The sequence below is a fragment of the Sceloporus occidentalis genome, unplaced genomic scaffold, assembly GCF_023333645.1.
Source record: "Sceloporus occidentalis isolate IW3139 unplaced genomic scaffold, rSceOcc1.0.p SCAF_4, whole genome shotgun sequence".
Taxonomy (NCBI): domain Eukaryota; kingdom Metazoa; phylum Chordata; class Lepidosauria; order Squamata; family Phrynosomatidae; genus Sceloporus; species Sceloporus occidentalis.
In genome coordinates this window covers 44,027,686-44,054,039 of record NW_028316984.1, presented here as the reverse complement: position 1 = coordinate 44,054,039, position 26,354 = coordinate 44,027,686, and the positions used below count along the sequence as shown (strand labels likewise).

The following is a 26,354-nucleotide window of genomic DNA, read 5'->3' as shown; positions in this document are numbered from 1 at the left end:
AGTTTTCTTCAGTTGCTGCAAACTGAGTTTGAAGTGCAGAAGCAGTTTGCACTCAGTTAACTCAGGAGAGGGGAGACAAAGGGGAAGAATAATTTGTTTTCTACTTTTGCTGCCAAGAAGGAAGATTGTGGATGTATTGCTTCAGGTAAAACTGACCACCCTCTGGTATTGTGATATGATGGGGAAGGGAAAGGTGTGATTTACTGTTTTATGTCAAGCAACAGAATGTCTTCGGCCAGCTTTGCAAAGAAACACAGGGTTTCTTATCTCTTGTGTAGAAGAAGGCGTTTAAGCGGGGTGCATATTTGCCTTAAATCACTCCTGCATGAACAAGAGGCTCCCATTGAAGTTTCAGTTTCTAGCCAGGAGTTAATGTGACAGTAGCTCCCATGCTGCTTAAGACCAGTAAGAAGAAGGAAGACCACTCTTGCTGGTTTCTGCTACATATTGGTTATTAGGGCGGGTTACAAACCGCCATTAAAGTACGGACTCAGTCCGTACTAGGGTTAGGAAGGTGCGGTGCGTCCGCACCCCCCTAACCCTAGTATGGACTGAGTCCATACAAAATGGTGCCCCCCCTTCCACATGGGGGCCGCCATGACGACGTCACGACCGCGCCGCCTCTACACGGGGCGGCGCGGACGTGATGTCGTCGGTCCGCGCCAGGGCACCTAGGCACCCTTTCCGCGGACCAGGAAGGAGCTCCGTTTCGGAGCTCCTTCCTGGTTTGCGGCGGCGCTTTGCTTCGCTGGGCGCAGCCTTCAGACGGCTGCGCCCAGCGAAGCAATGGAGAAAGGGGCCAAGCGGCCCCTTTCTCCTTCTCCCCACCGCCGCGGGGTGTCCTTGGGGCTTGAAGCCCCAAGGATACCCCTTTTCAGGCTGCGGGGAAGCGGCGTTTTGCTGCTTCCCCGCAGCCTGAAAAGCGGCGGATCGGGGCCTCAGCAGCTGCCGCTCTGCACGCTGAGGCCCCGATACACCGGGGGAAGGGGCGGGTGCCCAAATGGGCGGTCTGTAACCCGCCATAGTACACCTTTCTGCTCTTTCTACCTGTTGTGGAGGTACTACCCGAACCACCACTGAAGCTGCATCTGCATTGTAAAAATAATGCAGCTTGATATTGATTTAACTTAATTCATGGTTCAATATATGAAATTCTTGAATTTGTAGTTCTGGTAGATATTTAGACTTTTCCATCAGAGAGTTCTGGTGCTACAACAAGCTACAATTCCTAGAATTTCATAGCAATGAGCCATGGCAGCTGAAGCGGTGTCAAACAGTATTATTTCTGCAGTGTGGATGCAGCCTGGGTCACATGAGAGAATCAGTACTTTTCCACTGAAGGAGCTTCCGCAAAAGAGTTTAGGTGCAGAATCTATTAGAATAAAGAATTTTGTTTTATTTCATATTATAAGTATGATCTCTGAATAGAATTAATCTAGTGATGCTGATTATTATTTTTTTCAGTCACTGTTGCCTACAGTAGATTAGGTCTGGAAAATGCAAATATATTGATATGTTTTTCATTTTGCATATTTCCTTACATGTGTTGGCACTTGCTGTTATGCTTCTGATTCCTGAACTGAAAGCCTTCAAGAGAAGAAAGCACTATGAGGCAAAGGACCACTGAAAATAGATCTGTGGCTGTTTTTCATTTTTGTGAGAATTTACATTGACAAGACATTCCCATCCTATTAACTGCCATGTCACATGAGGACTCCACTTTTTCTTTGTTTAGATTTGGCCTTAATAGTCTTTGATGGATTAAGTCATCATGAAAGTCACAACAAGGCTCTTTGAATAAGGGAGAATTACAACCAGAAAGACATTAGCTGTCAATAAGAAAGGTGCATATATATGTCCATGTATTTGAATTATATGTGAAGGCTGGATCTCATAGAAATACAGTGAAATCCATTGTAGGCCACATGCTGCTTTCCCTCCATTTAGTGCCAAGAGAACTAAGCCTGACCTACTTTCCCCCCTGGCATCTATCTAACATACTCCCCATAGCAAAGCATGAAGACTAAACTAGAGGGAATACAGAAAGGAAGCACTGTAAATTGTATGTAGCACTGTAATAGTGTGCCTTCTTTAAAGGTCTTTGAAACATGGACTGTAGGCTTTAATCTTTTAAACCATCCTTCAAGAATTCTTAAAATAAACATAATACATAAATAGAAACATTTTCTTACTGAAAAAGCATGTTATTTTTGAGAGCGGTAGTAGAGGTGGGACTTCCAAAGTAATGTTTGAAATCTCAGTTCCAACTCTTCAAAAGAGCTGAGATCTTCCAAAACATTTTCAATGATAAAATGATACTCTGGTGTATCCAAGAATCTTGATGACTACTTTCTTCCATATAAATCGCCAGCTCATTTAAGACAATCTGAAAAGGCTTCCCTTACAGTTCCTGACCACTCGATCTTTTTACAAGTATGGCAAAGCATTACATGGAAAATGGTCTTTTTGGTGTTAAGGCTCAACAGCTCTGCTCTTAAATAAGCTTCTCTGGATGGCCAAGACATGGTATTTAAGCAATCTTTTTTTTATGGTTCCTCACAGTACCAATAAGTCTTCAGGGATATTGAAATGACATTGTTAGAGACCTAAGTCCACTGTAGATACTCATTTATTTATAAGCACATCTAAAAAGTGATTATAGCAGTTTTGCAAATACGTAGCTCTGGATTATTCATTCGAATATTTGAGCCCAATGCATATTTAATCTACACAAATGAACACCTCAAAAGGGCTCTGCTGAGTTGGACTGAACAGCCCTTCAAACAGAGCAGAGAACTCAAGTCTTTCAAGATGCTGTTGAACGGCAAATCCCACCAGTCCTAGCAAGCCCATATCTAATAGTCAGATACAAAATGTGAGATGCCAACACAAGATGAGATTCAGCAACATCTGGAAAGGCACAGCTTCACCATCTCTGAAAGTGAGGATTCTTCCCTGTAAAGTAGGGCATATGATCATGAGAGTATCGCACAGAATATTCCAAATATATTTTATGGGGAAGACTTGAAGGAGTTGCATGCTTCCTAGGCTAGAGACAGGGAACATGTGATCCTTCAGATATTATCCATCATCCCTCACAATGACTATGCTGGATAGGATTATAATGGGAATTACACTCCACTGACATCTCAAGGACCACATATTTTCCACCATTAAGGAATAGGTTCAGTTGCTCTTACTAGATCCAAGCTCTCATTTTAACCTGTCCTCATGGAAGTAGAAAAGAAATAAAGGTGCTATACATTCCTCCCGATAGGGCGTCCCCATCACATGCTAGGGATTGGCCGAGGGTGCACCTCCCATATTGGCCTCACCCCTAGCACGTGATGGGGGTGTCAAAATGGCGGTGCCCTGTACACACGGGTGCCGCCATTTTGATGTGATGGACACTTAGCATCCACACGTCCCGGCACGTTTGTGACACCACAAGTGCGCCATTGGCGAATCGTGGCATCACAAACGCGCCGCATTAAGAACCTGCTTTTTAAAGGTTCTTTTTGCTCCACGGGGAAGCCCTGTGGTCTGGAGGCTGCAGCTTCCCTGCAGAGCAAACCAGGGCGGCGGGAGACCGCCCTTTTTGGGCAGTCTGTATCCCACCATAGTATCTTTCAGCATAGGCAGTACTTAATTTCTAAATGGAAAAGTTGTTGTTGTTGTTGTGTGCCTTTAAGTTGTTTTAAATTATGGTGGTCCTAAGGTGAACTTGTCATGGGGGTTTCTTCCCAATTTTTGTTCAGAGAGAACTTGCCATTGCTTTTCTTTGAAACTGAAAGAGTGTGACTTACCCAAGGCCACCCAGTGGGTTTCCATGGCCCAGCAATGATTTGAACCCAGATCTCTCCAAGTCCTTGTTCAACATTCAAACCATTACATCATGCCTTTTGGAAACTTATCTGAATCATTGCTTGTATTCCTAGAGAGGCAATTTGGCTAGGGACCCATATTCTGCACCAAGAGGCCTTTCTAATATTAAGACAGAACTTGAGAAAGTTACTTTTGAGACTACGGTCCCAGATTTCCTAGGCAGTATGCCTAGGGACCATGTTGGTTGTGGGATTTTAAGAGTTGGTATTTTTTTTAAAAAATTACTAAGTTTTATGGTCCATAACACAACATATATAACAAAACTTTACAAAACATTATCATTATTAGATGACATACTTTTTGCCCCCCCCCCCTTTTTTTTTGATGGCTGTGACCAAGTAAATTAGGATTCAGTACCCATAATGTGGAATATTTTATTAATACATTTCTTTAACTTCATTGTACCCCTTTTCAACTTTAACTTTCTCAATCCAACATCCCCATTTCTCCTACCAGATCATTTTGTTTATTTGACCATTATATCATTCTTTTCTTTCCCTTAAATAGTCAAATAAAAGATATTCTGCAATATAATGTGACTAATTTCCCCCTTCCAACATTGGTTATTTTTCCAGCGCAATGCAATTACAGCATGTGTGGCCCTTAACAAATGTTTTAATATTTAATCTTCTGTTTTATTCAATCTGAATTTTCTCAGAGTTAAACAATTCTCCTTATCAAATTGAAAGTCATCCTGTTTATCTCCCGTATAACATATAACCAAAAATATTGTACATAGGGGCACTCCCACCATACAACATGAATGTATGTTCCTTTTTGACCACATCCGTGCCAACAATTTGGATAAAGTTTTTTTACTTATCATTCCTACCTGATGTGGGGTTTTATACCATTTGCTGATTAACTTTAATTGTTGTTCTCTTACCTTTATGTTTTTAATTTTAGTTATCTGAGAGAGCCAAAATGTTAAACCTTCAGTGTTCATCTTTAGATCTTTCTCCCATATGCCCACTAGTACTTCCTTTATACCAAATTGTTTCTCCAAAATAAATTTGTAACACTTTCCTATTAACCCCCTTTCTCCCCATATTCGTTTTCAATATATTCACAAATTGTGATGCACTGTCACCTCTTCCTTTTATTTCTTATAAAGTTCTATTTATTGACATTAACTGAAGCCACTATTTCTTGCCAAATAGTTCAGTTAATTTTTCAGTCCTAATTGGTTTCCCTCTTTCATCAAATATGCCCCCTATAATTCTATATCCTTTATCTTTTTATTACTTTAATTACTCTTCATTGATTTTTTCCTTTGTTTAGATATTCTAATAGGTACCATTTTAAATTTTGGATTCTAGGAATTTTGATCCCAGAAGAAAAAAGAAAAAATAATCCATGATTACTTCATGGATTGCTTACACTGAAAGGAGATTGAAAAGTTAGCCCATATGAATCCTGGCAAAATTCCTGCACAGCACAAAACTAGTTTTAAAAAAGTGGTTTTCTGTATAGAAATTTTGTCTAAGGCCTGAACTTTTCCTTTTGCCTATCATGAGTTTTTCTTCACTCTCTTTCTCCTTCAACTATTCTTGAGTGTTTAGCATATCAAACTGTTCTAATGTTGAAGCAGGGAATGAATGCAAAAAAGGCTCACTACTTACAGCCAATCAACATGACACAGATGGAAAAGATCTTCTCTGAGTTGGTGTTTGGAGACACATTTCCAAATCCTACACTGGTCAGGCTGCTGAAGGTAAAATATAGCGCTGTGACGTATTTGTCCTTGATGGAAGGTCCAGAGCTGAGATCACTCACATTATAGTGTTTCCCCAACTGTTGTCCAAGGGAATCTAACCAGCCAATTTTAGGAGTCAAGTAATTCCTTTCCACATTCCCGATGGCATACCAAATACAAGCCAACCAGTGAGCAATGAGTGCGAATATGCACATGAGTAACATCAGAACAGCAGCACCATATTCAGAATATCTGTCCAGTTTCCGGGCAACCCTCACCAAACGCAGTAGTCTAGCGGTTTTCAGAAGGCCTATTAAGGTAGTTGTCTGCAGGAACACATAAAGAGAGAGAGAGAGAGAGAGAGAGAAAAGCACACTTAGGAGTGAACTCATTATTTTTCAAACCAGGTAAGGGGCTAAGAACATCTGTTTATGTAAAATTACAATAGGCTACACTAGTGGTTCTCAAACAGTGGGGTGGGACCTCTGAGGGGCACAAGAGTTGATCAAGGATGGTGTGAGATTTGGAGGCCCTCCTCTTCCTCCTCCAAACTTTTTCTGTCCTGGATGGGGAACAGAAAGGCAGGGAGGATGCTTGGAGCAGCTGCCTCCTCCTGAAGGAGGAGGGCAGGGAAGCTTGCTGGATCATGGCCTCTGGAGGAGGGCCCAATATATTCATGAATATGTGAATAAAAATACACACACTAAAGAAACAAAAATATTTTTTATTTATATACTATAATGAGCGGGGATGCAACATCTATATGTAGAGGTAAAGAGGGTCACAAGGGTAAAAAATTTGAAGAATCACTGGGCTAGACCAATAGTTCTCAACTTTTGGTCCTCTAGGTGTTTTGGACTTCGATTTTCAGAAACCTCAGCTAACATGGCTAACGGTGGGAAATTTTGGGAAATGAAGTCCCAAACATCTGGAAGACCAGAGGTTGAGATCCACTGGCCTACACAGATAGAGAGCCCTTGCCTTTAAGAGTTAATTTATTAATGTAAACAATAATCACATTTTAAAAAAGAAGATCTAAACTGGGGTCTACTGAGTAATTTTAAGTTATTCTCACAGCCATATGCTTTTAGGAAGCAATCCTATGCACACTTACCTGAGAGTATGTTTCACTGATTTTAAACTGTGGATATTAATTTTGAAGATACATGCATTGGCCTACACTGTCATTTACGGTCGGGCCTCCATATCCACAGATTCTTGCATCCATGGATTCAACCATTTATGGCTTGAAAATATTTTTTAAAAATAATAATACCAAAATCAAACCTTGATTTTGCTATTTTATATAAGGAACAGCATTTTACTACCCCATTGTATATAATGGCATTTCAGCATCCATGGGTTTTGGTGTCCATGGCAGGCGGAGGGGAGGCAGTCATGAAACCAAATCACAGCAGATACCAAAGGCCCACTGTATTAGGTTTATACATTTTTCAGTAGAGATCTAAGGGAGGTGCATAAAGATCTGAGGAAATTTTCCACCCCAGTCTGCCAAGTTTGATCAAGATAGGCCTGTCATACACTTTCAGTCCAAGGGAAACTGATCAGCATATTTTCTTTTTGTCTTTTAATGGCTAACTCCCACCCCATGCACCTAGCATCATATCAGAAGCTATCTTTACATCTCCCCTATTCTTAAAAAGCAGTTTGTAGCACTGGAAATGAAATTGGAGATGATGCTGAAGAAACATAAGGGCAAAACCTCCTGGGGAAATGGAGTTTATTCTCTCCTTTATCTTGACTGTTATCTTCTGTCTACATAATAACAGCAAACTGGTCCCATTTTTATGGTGGAAGAATTTCAGAATCCAAATCATGTAGAGCTAATATCTTAAGGTGTATGTGTGGTACTGTCCCACACTCAAAACCTTTAACTTCTCCTCCCCAAAAGAAACATCAAACTGGACTGGATGCAGGGCATCCTCAAAGGAGGAAAGAAACCTGAAACATAGATTAGAACAAGAGACATCTGACTTAATTTGTTGCTGCTGTTATTGCATGCCTTCAAGTCATGAGAATTTCTTGGCAAAATTTGTTCAGAGGAGGTTTGCTAGTGCCTTGCCCTAAGAAGTAACTATCTGTTGCCTGAGGTTTGAAGCAGGATAACAGATTTCATCACACTGCAGCATTAATTGGCTTACTTAATGCCAAGATATTTGAGTTACCAGGAACAGTTTTGTGAAAGTCACTATCAATAGGGCATGTAGTTTGCCTCTAATTTCATTATGATCCCATTCTTAACCATGTGTATTGCATGTATACCTGAAATTCTGAATGGTACTCCACATATCTGATGAAGACCTCTACAGTCCACAAAAGCGTATGCTATGTTAAACGTGTTAGTGCAGGACTATCTGCTGTTTCTCCTGCAAAGTGCCTATGAAACTCTGGTCATGGGAAATCAGACCACTGATCCATTTGGCTAACTGCTGTCTACCTTGGGACAGGCATGCTCTAGAGCAGGGGTAGGCAACCTTTTTGAGCCGGGGGCCGGGTTACTGTCCCTCAGACAACTGGGGGGCCGGAGGCAAAAAATAAATAATGAAATATTTTTTAAAAAAATTAAATAAATAAATAAACCGGGACAAATGTAGGACAAAATTTTCAAATGGAGGACACTTTTTTTTATAAAAATGGAGGACACACAAAAAAATTTGTTGATTTTTTAAAAAATGTTAATATAAATGCATGTTTCTGAGGCTTCTATAGACAGTTGCCCCCCCTTGCCCCCTCGCGCGAGAGGCCAAAGGCCCTGGTGGCAACCAGCAGCAGGAACAGGCTGGGGCCGGTCCCAAGGCCTCGCCGGGCCGGATTCCGCCCGCGGGCCGTAGGTTGCCTACCCCTGCTCTAGAGAGCTTGGAAAACTGCACCACCTTATTTTTAGCCACTTCTGAGCTCTGGAAGCCCACAGTGCACCATCAGAACAAAAATTTTGGCCAACCAGAAGTAAAGTCATGTCCCTCCCAGTCGCCTTCTGGGTATACATTTGTTTATTTGTTTGTTTGCTTTTTTAGGGTGGGGCTTTTTAGATCTGATGGGATTGTTTGGGATGGCGGGAGTTTGGGGCAATTGGTGGGGGTTCCACAATTCGTACTCTTTATTTTGGGAGACACCAGGTATTGCAACTTCCATCTGCAAAGTTGGTGCTCTATTATTAAGGAACAACACTTCACCCTTCCTGCTCCCAAGTGACTGAGCCCTCTTTCGTAACCTGGAACTCAAAGAGAAACAAAACTAGAAACTTAAACCTCTAATTCTGACAACTGTTAGGAACACAGTACTGAACCAGAGAGACCTTTGTACTTATCTAGCTAAGGTTTCTTTTAGAATCAAACTGATCAGGCAATAAATATATGTCACACCTTATATTGTATTCAAACTACAAATTTGGAACTTTCCTACAGTTTTTAATTTTACGGTAATATATTCCATAGTTGGCAACCATAGCAGCTTATCAGGGATTAATCCTGTAAGGCTCAGTGCTATACATAGCATTACAAATAGCAATCAGAGAAGTTCTCTCTGCCCTTCAAGTTTACAAAGACGAATGTGTGATAATTAAAGCAGCATAAAGAAGAACACAGAGCTTGTTTCCCCCATCTCCTCGCCCCATCACAACCACCTATTTGATTTTCCTTTTAAGAAAGCATGCATAATACATGATGCTTAACAGCTGAAAACACTGCAGGTTCTGGTGGGAGAAACTGGCCTGTCAGTTTCTTTCCACCAAGTGCCATTTTTGATGTTTTATTAAACCTTTGTATATTTTATGCATTGCTGGATTTAGAACTCAGTGATAGTAGCCTGGAAATAAGGGGGCAGGGAGCACTTTATGGGCCACATTAATTGAAAACAAGATATTCTATTTATACCAAACTCACAACTTTCTTCCTGAAGTAACACAACAGAAGACTTCAGTGATAGCAGCTTCCAGTGCCATTGCTACAGAACGGCAGTGCTAACAAATTAAGGAACTGGCACTGGAATCAGTGGAATCATGGGTATATATGAAAAATGTGGTATAATTGGTAACTTGTTCTTGTTTTTTCTAGACTCTCTGAAAAATAGACACACTGCATGTATTTAGCAAGGATTGTCATTCACAAAATGAAGTATCAAGATAATTGGAAATGAGAAGAAGTAAACAGCTGTGTACCAACAGTGCCAGGTAATGTCTATGGGGGGTCCTCCAACTTTTAAGCAGGAGACTATATCTGGAATTTTGGAAGGGTGTCATGGGCATGCTCACAAAGTCCTGCTCTGGAAGTGAGGCCTGCTCCATTCATAAAATCCCTGCTATGGCCAAGGTGGCTAGTCAGAAAACATCCATTTCCACTGGCAGCTTCAACATCAGCAGAGTGAAGAAGCCACACTGACTACTAGACTGAACTTTAAACCTGTTATCTAAAGTGCTAAACCCAGCCTCCAATAGGAGGTTAGTTGATGCTCCTTAGTTGAGAGAAAAAGCTGGGGTGAATTCACTGTCCCACTGATACTGAAGCCACCAGTGGACCTGGTGACCAGGTGAGGCCAAAAGAAAAGTAGTTTTCCCAACAAAATGTGTACAAAGTGCAGCTGATTTCCACAGATTCAGACCACTCCTTTGAACCCACAGGGCTCCCCCCACAACACTCCTTTCAGAATATGGAAGAGGTTCGGAAAGCAATAAAACTTGGTCAAGAAACTGAATACAAAGCAGAGCTAGGATTTTAACTTCAAAGGCCAAACTACCTAATTGTCCCCCACAAAGCTCAACAGCATACTCATTTCACAGAAGGCAAAGAAGTGGTGCTCAGAATCTCCCAAGATAAAAACATCCACCCACAAATAATACCCATCCCATCTCACCCCACCCCTAACCAGACAAACATAGACATATGCAAAAGTAAGGCAAAGGGCTTGCCAATATTGAAAAAAAGACAGAAACCAGTGTTGGCTTCCAACTTTCTGAGGTATCACTGATAGCCCAAATTAAAGTAGGTTCATTTGATTCTCTTGGCAGATCTTTTGTAGTTTAATAACATCTTTCCACATGCCCCCCACATTTAAGAAAACCTACTGATTTCTATCTTTCTTCCAAGAAATGAAAGCAACCAGATTTACCCCATTTTCATAAATAAAACCTCTTACACAGTCCAATACCAATATGCCCCCCTTTCTCCACCATAATTTAGATCTACTTAAGCGTTTACCTTTAATGGGTACATTCAGATCAAACTGTCTATAAACCAAGGGATTACAACCCAGGAACTGTATCCAGGTGAATAATAACATAGTGCTGAAGACTTCTCTCACTGTTGTAATCTACATGTCCACTGAAGTTTCATGTACTCCAAGGACAATTTCATACTCAACTTGGAGGAATCACAATAATCCTTCATAAATGAGGACATCTTTATATTATGTTGGTAACATCCTCCAAATCCACCATAAAAAAATAATAATGATCAGTACATCAAACTGAAGTCAATTCAAAACTAATTACAGAACTCAATGAAACAAAGGACCCGAACAGATGGGCCCAAATAAAGCTGCTTCAGGTCACTTTGGAGGTATGCTGCTTAAATGACACATGCATTTTAAGAGGCCAAAAGCTGCACCAAAGCTCTGTTCCAGTCCTTAGAACTGGAGTGTGGCTTTTGCATGGCTTCCAGCCTCTTAGGATGCATGCATCATTTAAACAGCATACCTCCAAAGTGACCTGAAGCAGCTTTACTTTGGCCTGACTGTTCAGGCCTTTAGATCCTCACATTTCACTATGGTTGTGGTTGACTTCCACCTCTTTATCACCTAGACCTCTAAGACCATCCTTACATGTCCTTCTTGATCCTACCCTTATTAGCCAAACTGAGAACAGGTGCTGTTGACCATTGAAAAGCTTTCTTAGGTGACCCCTGTTGAGGAGCATTTTCTCTAGGGAAATCTCACATTGACTCCGATGTCTTTTCGATTTCTAGTGAAGACATTTTTATTTGCCTGGGCCTTTTAATGTAAGCTCTTACATCTCTTGTTTAATATTGGAGTGGAATTTGTTTGTGTTATTGTGCTGAGGCTGGCATTTAAATTATGAATGATGTTATGCATAAATTATGTTTTAATGCTTTTAGACTAGAAGCTGCTCTGAAAGTCTGTGGTCTGAAAGTAAAAAGTTGAGATGAAGAAAAGGCCTGAGCAGGAAATGGGGAAACAACTGTTTGTATGAATATGAATAGGGACCATCATTGGGCCATGGTCTCCACTCCCAGTCTCTCCATTCATGAAGTGGTTTCTCAACAGAATCTGCACATGTGAAAGTTGCATGTGTACAGGATCTTACTATATAGATGGAATTCTGCAAAAGATAGGATACATAAATGTGTAGGGTAGCCAGAGAAAAAATAAGCAGTGCTCCTGTCCATCAAGTGACTGGTAGGCAAAAATGTTTATATAAAAGAAGGAATTTCAGCAGGTATTGCCTTTCATACAACCAGGAAGCAAGCAACACTCCCGGAAATTCCTTTTACACAACTATTAAAATTACAGGAACCTTCTCCAGTTTTCACTCTGGTTACCCTATCAATGAGGTGTACAGAGACTATGTGCATGCAGTTGTGTGTAAGTTCTGATAGAACATCTAGTTCCAATGGGTGCAAAATGCATGAAGGATCTCTTTTGAATATATTTGGATAGCTCCCCGCATCATGCGACACCAACACATTTACCAGCCATGCCCAACAGCCAGTACATGACCATGGGGAGGCTTATATACATTCAAATGTACACACACAAGATCTTTTTCTTTGGAGACATGAATTCTGTGGCCCTTTCACACTACAAATTATAATGCTATGATTCCACTTTAATTGCCATGACTACATCTTACGGAGTCTTGGGATTGGTAGTTTATAGAGGCGCTTGAGTTTTTTGGCTGAGAATTCTGAATATGCTCTTGTTAATTGCTGTCATGTTGACTCAATTTATGGTGACCCTATGAATGAGAACCCTCTAAGATGCCATGTTATTAACAGTCCAGCCCAGGTCTTGCAAACTCAGGGCAGTTGTGCATTCCTTGATTGAGTCTATCCACCTTTCTTTCTTCCCCAATTCCTTCTAGCTTACTAAGTGTTATTGTCTTTCCTAATGAATCATGCCATCTCATATGTCCAAGGTATGATTACCTCAGTTTAGTCATTTTGGCTTTGAGGGATAGTTCAGGCTGATTTGCTCTTGGACCCATTTATTGGCCATTTTGGTAGTCCAAGGCAGTGATGTATTCAAGTCTTTTAGTCCAAGCCTCAAGTCAAGTCTCAAGTCTCTACCTTTAAGTCTCAGGTCCTTGCAAGATATTTCCAAGTTAAATCTCAAGTCTGGAAGCCAACTTTAACAGGAAAAAAAAGATGAGGTAGTAGTGTGTGCTCCTTTGATATGCAGCAGAGACAGGCTGCTGAATAGACCACAACTCTCACTTCAATCCCATTACCTATCACATTTTTTCCCCCTCTGAGAAATGTGCTCTGAGCTCCGGGACTGAGGTGGAAGTTTAGGTCTACTCAGCAGCTCATTCTCACTGCACATTGTAAGAGCCATCTAAAGCTTTTCCAAGGAGTAGCAGGTCAGAATCTCGCCTATAGCATGGGGTGCATTTCTTGGATTGGAACAGCAAATGCATTAAGTAATGGGTTTGAGACAGAGACCTTCAGGAAACAAGGGCTTCCTGCACAGCAAATATAAAGTACTGCTTCCATCATGTGACTGGTAGGCAAAAAGCAATGAGACAGAAGTATTATTCAAAGGAGGAAAATTGTTTTCCATTCCATTCCATAATGTTTCTGAAGTTAGGTCAGTAAGTCTGCTGCTAAAAATATGCAAGTCGAGTCGATGCATCACTTATTGTGGAGTCAAGACCAAGTTGAGTGACTGAAGTGACTTGAATCTAATTGACTCGAGTCTACATCACTGGCCCATGGTATATGTAAAATTGCCTTACAGTATCACATTCCAAATGAGCTGAATCTTTTTCCATCAGTTTTCTACAATGTCCAGCTTTCACAGCTACTATAGCATGAATAATTCTGACTATCCCTTCCTAAATTCCAAATCCCAGGTTTCTATGGGAATATTTTAATATTGTAACAATTCAATTCTGTTTTAATGTATCACTTTTCTATTGTGTTGTTTAATTGTATTGTTCTTTTAATGTTGTTTTAATGTTCTAATGTTGTGAGCCACTCTGGGTCCCAGTTCTGGGAAAAGATCAGGATATAAATCAATATAATATATAATAATAATACTATAGGATGAAATTATAATGCTATAACTGTGTAGTGTGAATACGCCTGGATCGCTCCTGGTTCTGAAGGGTTATCTCCTTCATAAAGGGAGCCCAAGGCATATAGAAGGCCCGCCTTCAGACTATCATTCATTGTTTCTTTACTGGGGAGATGTCCCTAACATATTTATTGATGGTTGAAGCCAGGCTTAGCCTGGTTATTTCTGTATTACCCTTTATGTGGTTATGCTGAATGTATGCTGAAGGCAGGCACAGTTGAGAAGTTAGATTAAATGTGGGGATGGCAGTAGTAGGACTCTAGAATGGTGGTATGCATTCACATGAATGAGATCAAGTGGAGTTTGTCTGGTGTGTGGATGGCGGGGGCAATCTGGGGAAACACCCACTATCAACAGGATGAAAGCCCGGGCTTTCCAAATTTAAAAGAACTGTTTATATATATATATTTCTGACATTATGCTACACTTTCCCCCCCTCTCAAAATGACTTCCTTTTAAAATGTGTAAGAAGAAACTTCAACTTCTTAGAGGAGTCCCCTGCACTTACGGTTTCTGTGTAGGTCATTCTTCTAGGTCTCCACTGAAGGGAAGATCATTGTCTGGAAAAGTTAATTTTTTGTACTGCAGCTCCTCAAATCCCCTATTCAGCATGACCAGAATGCAACATTCAGCTGTGTCTTTACATAAGAAGACACTGAATCACAGCAGCCCTCTCCAGGTGTTCATTTCACAGGTGTGTGAGAGACAGAGGGGTGGGGAAGATTGCACAAAGGGATCTGATCTTGTTGCAGAACGATATATGGTCTCAGTTCTGATTACAGAGCCCTCCAGTCATGCTAATACCTGTTCAGTCTTCAATTTCCTAAACTCTGCTGCTAAATTGATTTATGATTACTGGCTATTAGGTTTGAAGGGCCCTATATGCTAGAATCTGATGAAGCGGATGAGAAAACGTATTAAAATACATTCGTCTGTCTGATTGTAGAGCCATATTTCAGAAGATATTTCACAGTTATCCCATTGTTTGGAACAATGCATTCTAATTAACTAAACAAATGTGCTTCCACGTTTGTGGGGGGTGAGGGCTGGGGGTGGAGCTGAAATCTGATTATCAGACCTTTATGTCTGCCCAAGCAGTTTTGTTTCCTTCATATCATTTATTGTTATTAATTTTCTAGTTTTACTGTTTTACCTTTTTTTTTGTATCCAACAATCTTAGGACGACAGCCATGACCATAGGTTGTGCATCTCAGAGTGGAAGAATTGGCCATGCATGGTCCCTCCAGGGTACTGTAGACACCTCTGTAGCCCAGCATTAGCAAAGGCAAGAGACCATTCTATAGATTTCTCAGGAACAACATAGGGGATAGCTATTGATCTATAGGACTTTCATATATTAGTCTTGGAGCTAATATTCATAATTTCACACAATTTGGGAAGTTCCTTTTTTTAAAAAAAGAAAAAGAAAAAGTAAACTATACCTATTGTTGTGTGCTTTCAAGTCATTTCTGAGTTACGGTGACCCTGAGATGGGTATTATGCCAAGGGTTTTCTTGGCATAATAATAATAATAATAATAATAATAATAATAATAATAATAATAATTTATATTCTGCTTAATCACTTGGAATCCAAGTGGATTACAACAATAAAACAAGATACAGTTAAAATTCTAAAAAACAAAACAAAACCCTATCGCTCCCCCCAATATAAAAACATAGTAATACTAAAAAGAGATTAAACCAGAGAGATATTAAAACAATAGTATAAAATCACAGTTAAAATCAGTAGAAGATTTGTAAAAAAGAAATGTATAGCAGGGTCCAGATAGGATGGAAAAGGGGATGGGGAAAAGAGGAGAGAAGTGGAAGGGGGAGGGGGGGAGGGAAATAGAGGTGGACCTAGTCTGGAAAGGCCTGCCAGAAGAGATCCGTCTTTAATAGCCTTTTTAAAGGTTTCCAAGGTGGTAATCTGATGGATCTCGTCTGGCAGGTCATTCCAGAGTCTAGGAGTAACTGCTGAAAAGGAACACTGGGTCACTGCCAAAAGTCTAGTCCTCTTAGGTTGAAGCAGATTCTTCCCAGCAGAACGAAGAGTGCGGGGAGGATGATATGGGGGAAGGTGTTCCTGCAAGAAGTCAGGAAACTTAATTTTTAACAGTATTCAGGGTGTAGTGCCAGCATGGTGTTAAGATTTGTTCAGAGGGGGTTTGACTTTGTCTTACTCTGAGGCTGTGAGAGTGTGACTTTTCCAAGGTCACCCACCAGACCTCCATGGCAGAGTCAGGATTTAAACCCTGGTCTCCAGAGTCAAACTCTAGTACCCAAATCATTATACCATGCTGGCTCTGAGCTATACTTGTTATGAATCTTTTAACACTTAACTCACTGTCATTGTGCATTCCCATGTTTAAGAAGTAACTTGAAGTATTTAGTAAATTTATAACATAATTCTGTAAATAATATTAATAATAATAGTCTGGAATTCTGTATGCACTACACAACTATGTAACCGCAGTAGTGAATTTTGACCCAAACTCCAGTATCCACTTACCAGTCAGCAGAAGCACATACTGCAATAGACGTGGGTCTGTCCCCCGTCACTTGAGAAGCTTACTTATGTTCCCCCTCCCATGAGCAATCTCTTTTGAGACAAGTAGAAGTAGGGTCCCTGTTACAATCCTCCTCACAATGGAGATTGTTTGGGTGTGTGTGTGTAAAAATGTTGGTCAACTGCTTCCTGAGTGACAGGAGAACAGCCCCTCCCCAACCAACTGTCTTTATATATCCCCTAAGCAAGAGAATAAGTAGAGATCTCGAATACAAAGCAATCACAAATGCATAACCAAGAGTTATGCATTTCTGATTTCTTTGTAATAATAACTACCCAATAAGATCCCAGTTGTCACCACCATCATTATTATTTTGTTTAGAAATGTTAGCCAAGCCACTGTTTCACACAGAACACACTTGATCTCTATTGGCCTGGTTAGCCTTTGGAGAGGAGATCAGCCAATAATGTTACAAATCTCCAGGCTGGTCTAGCCAAGAATCCTGCTAGAAATCCTGGAGATCCAGTCAGACTTGACCACAGTGGGCAAGACGCAGAAGTTCCCAGCCTTTGATCCTCCAAATGTTTTGGACTTCAGGAATTCTCATAATTCCTGACTGTTGGCCAAGTTACCTGCGGCTTCTGGGATTTGAAGTTCAAAACAAATGGAGGAGCAAAAATTGGGAACCACAGATGGATCAATATCTGATTCAGTATGATAAAGCAGCATGAAAGATTCCTGCCAGAATGTCTTTAAAACTCTCTAAAAATGTTTAAAAGTAACATTTAAACAAAATGTTTAACCAGCAAACATTGCTCATTATATCCATAAAATTAAGTCATTCCCCACTCATACTACTTTTGAAATGTAGCTTTCTTGTTGTCCCATTACCAAGACAAGGAACTCATGGCAGGCAACTACTTTACCTGTAATGTGTTATTTCTGAGCTCTATAATTCCCCACCTCTGCTTTCAATCAATGGAAAGGAAAGAATAAAAGTTTTTAAAAAGAAAGCAGTGAAAGGAGAGGGGATGCTACTTCTTTTTTTCTTTGCATTCCTCCAGTCCAGCTTAGTGCCAGCATGATGTTAATTTTTTTTCTTTTAGAAAAATCTGATTTAAACGTGCTTAAAATAAAATTGTGCCAACTGTACATGTCATGAGGCTTGCCAATACAAACACTGAATAGTATGCTGTGCAGCATTTCAATGGTTGGTTATCTCATGGCCTTTCTGAAAACAGCTGGAAGCTAAGAGTTTCTAAGCCTTGGAGAGCACGCTTGGCGAGGACTTAGAAAGTGATGCCATTGAATAAAAAGGATGGTTGACACATTTGGTAGCAGGGGTCCTATTATTAGATGGACCCAGAGGTAATGGAGAAATCCATTTCTTTTTAAAGACATCTCAATGACTGAAAATGGTCATTAGCGAAAAAGATCACATTGTGGACGTTTGACATCCACTATCGTTCTTGTGGTAAAAGGATCGCTACTGAAATTCGAAGGACATAAAGCACAAGGAAAAAAGAACTGCAGTTTATAAAACCAAGTTTCTTCCCTAGCAAGTAAGATAATTAAATAAATAAAAGGCATTCACCCTAAGAAAGGCAGGTAATAACTAAGTAAACAAACAAACAAATAAATAACACACAAAATTAGGGAAAGGGTTTTCTGAATGCACACGTTACACTGACCATGTGAATTAAGCATTTTGTTTTCTTCACCGAGGTTAAAAGGAATGGGACATTTCACATCATTAGCAATCTCTTTTGTATATAAAAAAACAAATCTTGTGATATCTTAAAAGATAATCAATTTTATTTGGTCTAAGCTTTGGTGGATTTTAGCCCAGTTTATTTGGTGTAACGTCTCATCGATTCCACCACCAAAGAATGTTCTGGAATCTGCAAAGGTTTATGCCAGCTAAAACTTGTTAGTTTCTAATGTGCCAGAAGACTCTGTGTTGTTTTTGTTGCTACAGTCTACAGTGGCTACCCTCTCCCAAAATTACGTTGCAACATCAGACTTGCGTGATCTACTTTCAATTTTTGTTTTGCTAGAACTCCAATATCCAACAGCAACAGCCTGATAAAGAACATTCACACTTCAGATTATACGACAGGGTACATCAAAGATGGAGTGGATAACTAATTAAATGTACAGGGAGTAGGAACTTAAACCTTTTCCCCTCTTTTCCTTCACCATTCTGCCTATGACTCACTTCTGCCACCTCAAAGCACAAAACAAATATCAATGCTTGTGCTAAGAATCCTTTCAGGCTACAGTCAATTGTGGACAATCTTTTCCTAGAAGGTTTCTAAATATGTTGGAAAAAACATGAGAAACAACAGAATAAACACGAAGAACAGCACTGACAGGAAAAACAATAGGATACAGAATTTAGCAGCACTTGCTTTTGGCAGTACACAAATTACTGACCCAAACCATAGTTTGATTCTGATTTGGGATCCAGATTTGAGGGCAAATTATAATTTGTACAAACCATGGTTTTCTGTATTTAAGTAAAATGGTAAGCTATCATTTGCACAAATCAGAAGACTTTAACACCTTCCTCTTTCTTGTAAAGACAGGAAGGAGTGAGAACTGCAAGGATGTGATTAAGTCAACTTTCAGAAAACATGATGCATGCACTTATGATGAAATCAACACATCTCTAAATAAATAAATAAATAAATAAATAAATAAATAAATAAATAAATGCCTCTTATATTTAGCTTACCTCATCAGAGCCAGATCCAAAAATCAGCAGGTCAAAAGGTATTGCAGCAACCATGTCAATTAGGAACCAGCCTTTGAAGTAGTGAATTGCTATTTTTGCTGGGTCACTTACCACTTCTTCATTCTTGTTTACGTATGTTGTTCGGAAGTTTATGAGAATGTCAATGATAAACATAATATCCACAATTAAGTCTACCATATTCAGTGGGTTGCATGAATAGCCACATGCTTGTGTCTTCTGTTCTTCACTGTCATTGAGAAGGAAGGCTGCAGAGTAAGGGGTGAATATGGCAGTGTAGATCACAAGCAGTAAAATCAGCCAGTCCCAGACTGCTTTGAAAGGACTGTAGTGCAATATAGTAAACTTGTTGATGCGAGGTGTTTGGAGTTTATATTCCGGCAGTACATCTGCTCCCAAGGATAGGACCTGGGAAATGAATCAGAATAAATTCAAACAAAAATAAGTAAGTGATATTTATCAAAATATATTTCGTTAAGCCTGTGTGTGTGCACGTGCATGTGTTCACACACATGCCCTCAAGTTACCTGTAAATCCACTGGATTTACTTAGACAAGGATTACTCAGACATGGTTTGCCCTTGTCTTCCTCTGAAATACAGCATACAGCACCTGGTTTTCCTTGGCAGTCCCCCATCCAAGGACTAACCAGGCCTGATCCTGCTAAGCTTCCAACATCAGATGGGATCTGGTGCCTTCCATATATTTAGGTAGTCCTTTAAGCCAACAACTATGCTTAAGGACAGGCCCAACGCCATCGGGCCTGAAGAGGAAGAGCTCTCCCCACCCTCCTTCCAACGGTCATCTTCTCCAGCCTTAGAGGGAGTGAAAGGACAGGCCCAACGCCATCTGGCCTGAAGAGGAAGAGCCCTCCCCTCCTTCCTTCCAATTGTCATCTTCTGGCCTGGGAGGGAGCGAAAGGACAGGCCCAACACCATCGGGCCTGAAGAGGAAGAGCCCTCCACTCCCTCCTTCCAACTGTCATCTTCTGGCCTAGAGGGAGCCAAAGGACAGGCTCAACGCCATCGAGCCCTGCCTTGATTAAGAAAGAGAGCCCTACCTCCAGTCCATCCGCCTTGGTCCAGGCCTCAGAGGGAGAGAAGAACTGCTGGACCTGATCCCCTCCCCTCCCCACCATTTCCTTCTCCTTTTGTGTCGTGTCTTTTTAGATTGTAAGCCTGAGGGCAGGGAACCGTCTATTATCCCCTCTGTTGTAAGCCCCCTGGATTCCCAGTGATTGGGCGGCAAATAATAATAATAATAATAATAATAATAATAATAATAATTTTATTTATGTTTCCCCGCCTCTCCCATTGGATTGAAGCGGGGTTACAGACTAGATAAAATCCAACATATACACAGAAATCTTTAAACAAGTTACTAACATTAAAATCTCAGCATATCAATATTATAAATAAATCCTATTATTATCATTAATTTAACACGTGCAATGTGATTATTTAGTTTTCATTATTTGCACTACCTACTTCAAATCACTTAGAATACAAGTTAAAAACACAAGTAACTTGGGAGAGTCAAAAGGGTATGTAGGTTTTCATCTGACTCTTGGTTCTGATAGTGCTTGCATACTTTCCCCGCTTTCCCAGTCAGCATGACCATCGTTAGTACACCCTGCATACTCCATATTGTATTTGGGACTTTCATATTTTCATATTTCATAGCTGGAGCCAGCATGTTCTTTAGAGGTCACGATGACCTTTGGAACATCAGGTGGATTTCTTATGAGAAAGGAGCCCAGACCAGGTCTGTGTAAGACCCAGGTAATTCTTCTGCAGTCCAATTACTTATGACTATCATCATGTTAAATGGGTGTACCGACTGCTCCTCCCTCCCTCTAGGCCCTCTGCATTTCCTCTTGCACCAAGAGACAAAGGTGGTCTCATTGCACCAAAGCAGTAAGCCAGCACTTCCTACCTACACCCTGCCATTTTTCCAGCCAACTTCCATATCCCTTCACCTTGGGGTTGTCCCTAATCCAATCACTATTATTGTAACCGTAGTCTGGAATCCCATTGTTGATTCCTGGGAAGTCAATCAGCTCTTTGTTACTATATAAGATAGCACACCTCTTGAGGCTAGGATCTCAGCTGTAAATATTGGTCCCAAACCTAGCCACATAGTAACCATATAGTTAGTCCACAGTCTGTGCTCTGTGTAATAGCTGTGAAGCCCTCAGACCCCAGCCTGAGCCACTCCCACTTTCCATGGTCTATTCTTTGGACAGGTAATTATCACCCCTCTGCATCCCTAAATCTCCACTATCCAATTTCCATACTTCCATTTCGTTTAGCTCTGAATTATTATTGCGTGTTTGATTGCACTCTGGCATATTTCTAAATAAAACCTTCTTTTATTCACCCCAAACATGGACTACTCTTACACCGATGGAAATGATCGTCAAGTTACTCAACCTCTCGTACAGAAATTCCTGAACATTTAAAGTGAAGCTGATACAGTTGATGGGGACCCAGCTAGTCCCCTCCACCTTTCTTTGGTAACACCACAAAAGGCCTAAAAAGAGAGTTTTGCATGTTCTGCTCCATGATTCGGTAACTTCTCATAGGTTGAAACAATGTGTTAAGTGTGAAGATGAAGGCTTTCATGGCCAGTAACCATAGTTTTTTGTGGGTTTTTCAGGCTAGGAGGCCATGTTCTAGAAGAGTTTATTCCTGACGTTTCACCCACAGCTGTGGCTGGCATCTTCAGAGACTGGACCTTGACAACAATTATCAAGTCAGAATTCACAGGGAAGCCATTAAAATCCATAATTCATGGACAATTTCAACACAAAAGAAGAAACCCTTAAAGTAAACAAAGTTTGGCTACCAGTCCTGAAAAACACCAAAATAAAGACCCAGCAAATGCAAATGAAAACCACTCAGGATGAGGGGGATTCCCAGCAGACAATCGATGATTAAGTAAATGTGGGCCTTGCCATTCAACAACAGAACAATACACAAATCAACATGTAAATTGCTTCTTCTCAACTAACAGTGCCAAGTGATAAGATGTCCCAGCTCATCTTGGCACTTGGTAACTGGAAAACAACTCAGTAGTTGGCTTGGGAATATCTCCCCCCCCCCCCTCCTTGGGCCCAAACACTGTAGGTTAGACGACGTGATGTTTTTGTAGAAGAAGATAAAGATATATAAGATGCTTGAAAAACAATGGATTTTTGCTTCATAGACAGGCTTGTAGATCTATGTGGCCACTGTGTATGTATGTTTGGCTTCTTTCCTTTTTCTATGCCCACTTGCTTGGAAATGGAGTATGGATCTGTAGACCCATGCTTTGCTTTCTTCTTACTTTATTTGCTTAAATAAAACAGCCATTTTCAAGACCAGGACTGTGTGGTCATTTGCCTCATACTCTGGATGAACCGAGCACTCAAGTCAGGGCTGTGCTGTGAGTGTTACGCTTGGGCTGACATCTTTTCCCCCCACCTGGTTGCTGGGGCACAGTGTAGCAGATAAAAGAGAGCAAACAGCAGCAGCAGCAGCAGCAGCAGCAGCAGCAGCCGCCGCCTTTGTTTTCCCCGCTTCCTCTTTTGACTAGCAGCAGCTATTCCAGCAGGCTAACTGGTATATTATAAGCACTGAGCTTTTTTTCCCCACCTCTCCTCCTTCATCCTTATCCCCTTGTGTGTGGTTTTATTACTTATTAGATTGTAAGTCCAAGGACAGGGACTGTTGAATTACTTATTTGTAAGCTGCCCTGGGAGCCTTTTTGGCCAAAGGGAAGGGAATAAATACTTTCAATGAATGAACAAATAAACACTCATCCATTACTGAACAAGTGGACTGATGCTTTCCTGATACAAAAACTGAATCCACAGTGACAAAATAATTTGTCCTTATCTTGATCTCAGTCCTGTTTGAATAAATGACAAATTTATTTCTTTTATATGCTTGAGGGCTTTAACGTGATTAAAAACAGTAACACACTTTGTACTCTGTAGTTTCTTGGAAACCTCCCCCCCTTTTTTTGCAATGTGTGTCCTGTGTTCCTAAATTGAGATTGGGGTGGAATCAGGGTGGGGTGGTTGGAGGGTGAGATAGGTTGGTGGGTGGTTACCTTGACATCCTTGTCCAGCAAGCATGGGATCACCAATTTTTTTTTAAACATGCAGTGTATTCAGATAATCAAAGATTCGAAGATCTGAGATTCTTTGTTTGCTGGGGATGCGTTACATGTTATTAAACTTAATAGGAATTCAACCCTGGGTTCTAGTAAAGATGTCTTGGATCAGGTCATGCATCTAAACCCATTTGTTTGGACGAAAGTGAAATTGTCATAGGCACTTATGCCCAGCTATGGGCCAGAGGGAAAACATGAATGCTAAATGTTTCTGCCGTAACATTCATTAACACTGAGATTTCATGTTTCTACACAGAGGTAAATCCAATTGAGTTCAGTGGGATTTACCTCCAGGTAAGAGGGTAGAGGATTACAGCCTTATTGCAGAATAAATGGCTTTGGACCCAATAGGAAATAGATTCAAAGAAACATGGGGACCATCAGAACGTGATTTTTACTGAACTTGGGCTGGTAGGTTAACAAACTAGCTTGTTCCACTCTGTAATTTTGAGGGAAGACCATGTGAGTAACTTTAAATCTTGTGGGTAAAACTGAATGAGGAGGTGGTTAATGCTCCCACCCACCTCCCATGACAGATAGTTCATCATATGGTTACAAAGGGAAAGTGGAAAGGAAAGCAGGGCAAGGGAGCCCAGTGAGAATTGCAAACTCAATCAATAAACATTGTTCTTAAAAGGAGTAGGTCTCACTGAACTCAATTGGACTTATTTTTGGGTTGATACAGATCAAATAGCTCTATAAGCTTCACTTGAATAATAGGGTCAGACACCATAATAGTTACCTGGCAGTAAACACCATTGAACCAATGGAATTTACATCTGTGCAGATGTAGCAAAGGTTCATGCATTAGATGTACCATTGCCTTTTACATCTTATATACAAGTGACCTTGCCCTAAAATCTGTTCAAACCAGAAGGAATTTAGCTAGTCTCAAGAAGAAGAACAGCTTCAGACAATTGCAATCAAAGGCAAATTATAACTATTTATAAAGTAATTGTACTGCTCACCACATCTCACCCTATCTGTAAATATTCATGCACTCCTTTGAGAGGATATCTGATTGAACCAAATGGGACTTACTTCCAAACAGAGGGGTATGAAAAGCTAGCACTGTGTTGACCTTGCCAGTAAACCCCTCACAGGACAAAGTGTGACTTACACCTGAGTAAACCTGTTTTTAAAATAACTTGCCTCAAGGTAGTGACACATTACTTTCTCTGGTTTTAACACTGCAGCTGAAGACCAGATGCAGGACAAATTGTCTCTTTTTTATTATTTATTATTATATAGCTGGCTAAGGATTCTGGAATTTGTAGTCCAGAAAAGAGTGGAACTTTCTCGCAGATTTGTTGAGAAGTCAAATTACTTAAGATGGGAATCAAATTACTCAAGCTGGATGGGAGCCGCATACATCGAGTGGGAGTGTAGGTGGGCAGTGAGATTGACAGGAAAACCAGAAAGGCTGTTGGTTGATATGAATATGTAGATATATGCATATTTGCATGCATATGTATATTTGCATATGGAAAGGGAAAAAATGCAGCCACTGAAGTTGTGCATCCTAAAATAATCTGATACAGTGAAAACGTTAACATGTTAGAAATGCTCTTTTGTACTGATGTGACTTCAGATATGAAAAATGTGTGGCTTTCAAGACCAATTTGAGTTCTGATTAAAAAGGATGAGTGTGACGTTAATGGAGTCAAACTGGGGCAGGATACTATGCACTGGAGCTCAGATATAGCCCTTGTGTGGATCCAGCTGGGGGAAAAAGTCTGATTAACTCCAGTCTGAATTAGATCCAGTTTTCAGATCCATGGAACACTTTAGAACAGTGGTTCCCAACCTTGGCTCCTCCAGGCATTCCAAGACTCCAGCTCCCAGAATTCCTAATCATTAGAACAAGCTGGCTGGGACTTCTGGGAGTTGTAGTCCAAAACCTTTGGAGAGCCAGAGGTTGGGAACCACTGCTTTAGAACTATCAATAGAAGAGTTGTAGATTTACAGATGTAGATACAAATTCAGTACTTGATTAAAGTAACTATGCTTTAGTAAACATGGGACTGTGCCTCTTCAGAATGCAATCTTCTTTTTGTTTGACTTTCCACCATCTGTCCCCACCACCACAAAAAAATAAAATCCAAACAAGAGACAACTAGTGCCTGCTCTTTAATCACCTGAAGTAAAACTCTGGTTAAACAAAAATGTATACTGTGAAAATATTGTGAGAATCTGAGGGTCAATAACCACTCCTTCCCTTTGAAAAACACAGTAGGGAATTATTAAGCTCTACACAGTTGCTTCCAAGCAACCATAAAACAAGATGGGTGAGAGGAGGAGGAATACATCTATTATTTATTCCTTGGCACTTAACAAATGGAGTCTGGCTGGTTTGCTCTGTGTCAGCAACACTGGTTTAGTTCCTACCAGAAGGGCAGTCATAGTCATTTAATGGGATCTGGGGCAGTTCTCTTCTACATTCACCACTATTGGATGTTGTGGGGAAACAGGCTCCTTCCAAGCTGCAAGAACTTCTCAGTTTAGATGCAAAGTTCTCACCCACACTTAACTCACCAACAATGGGCTAAGACCTCCTACCCACCCAATTGCTGAAGAATACAACAAATCCAATAATACTGCATTCCTAAACCTTGCTTTCTTGGGCATAAATTCTACTGAATTTAGTGAGACTTGTTTCTGAGTCCACATATTCAGCAATATTCCCAATGTTCCTTTGTAATTTTTTTGGGAGCCAGTGTAGTTTAGTGGTTTGAATGTTGGACTAAAGACCTTATCACATGTGGTCCAAACATCATCAAAATGTTCCAGAAACGTTGCGGAAGCACCAGGATGTGATCATCTGTGGTTCTTCTAAAGTGTAATTGAGGCTTCCCGCTATGTTCCCATCATATCCCGTTATTCAGAAAGTGGCTCCCCTTGGCTTTCCTGTGAATGATTCCATGATGGGAACATAGCAGGAAGCCTCAATTACACCTTAGAAGCACCACAGACGATCACATCCCTGGTGCTTCCGTTTGGGCAACATTTAACCCTGTGTGT

At 40.6% G+C, this 26,354-nt stretch overlaps 1 protein-coding gene across 15 annotated transcripts in view; it reads right to left on the bottom strand.

The window, feature by feature from the left end:
* KCNH7 (potassium voltage-gated channel subfamily H member 7) overlaps positions 1 to 26,354 on the bottom strand; it is a 418,649-nt gene that overhangs the window by 61,204 nt on the left and 331,091 nt on the right. For 14 of the 15 annotated variants that reach the window (XM_089519860.1, XM_089519863.1, XM_089519865.1 and 11 more), the window contains 2 exons: positions 19,159 to 19,584; positions 5,508 to 5,907 (listed from right to left, as the gene is read on the bottom strand). In XM_089519860.1, coding sequence (XP_089375986.1) covers positions 5,508 to 5,907; positions 19,159 to 19,584 — 826 coding nt within the window. The remainder of the gene's footprint in view (positions 1 to 5,507; positions 5,908 to 19,158; positions 19,585 to 26,354) is intronic. The other variant, XM_089519874.1, reaches the window with a different exon arrangement.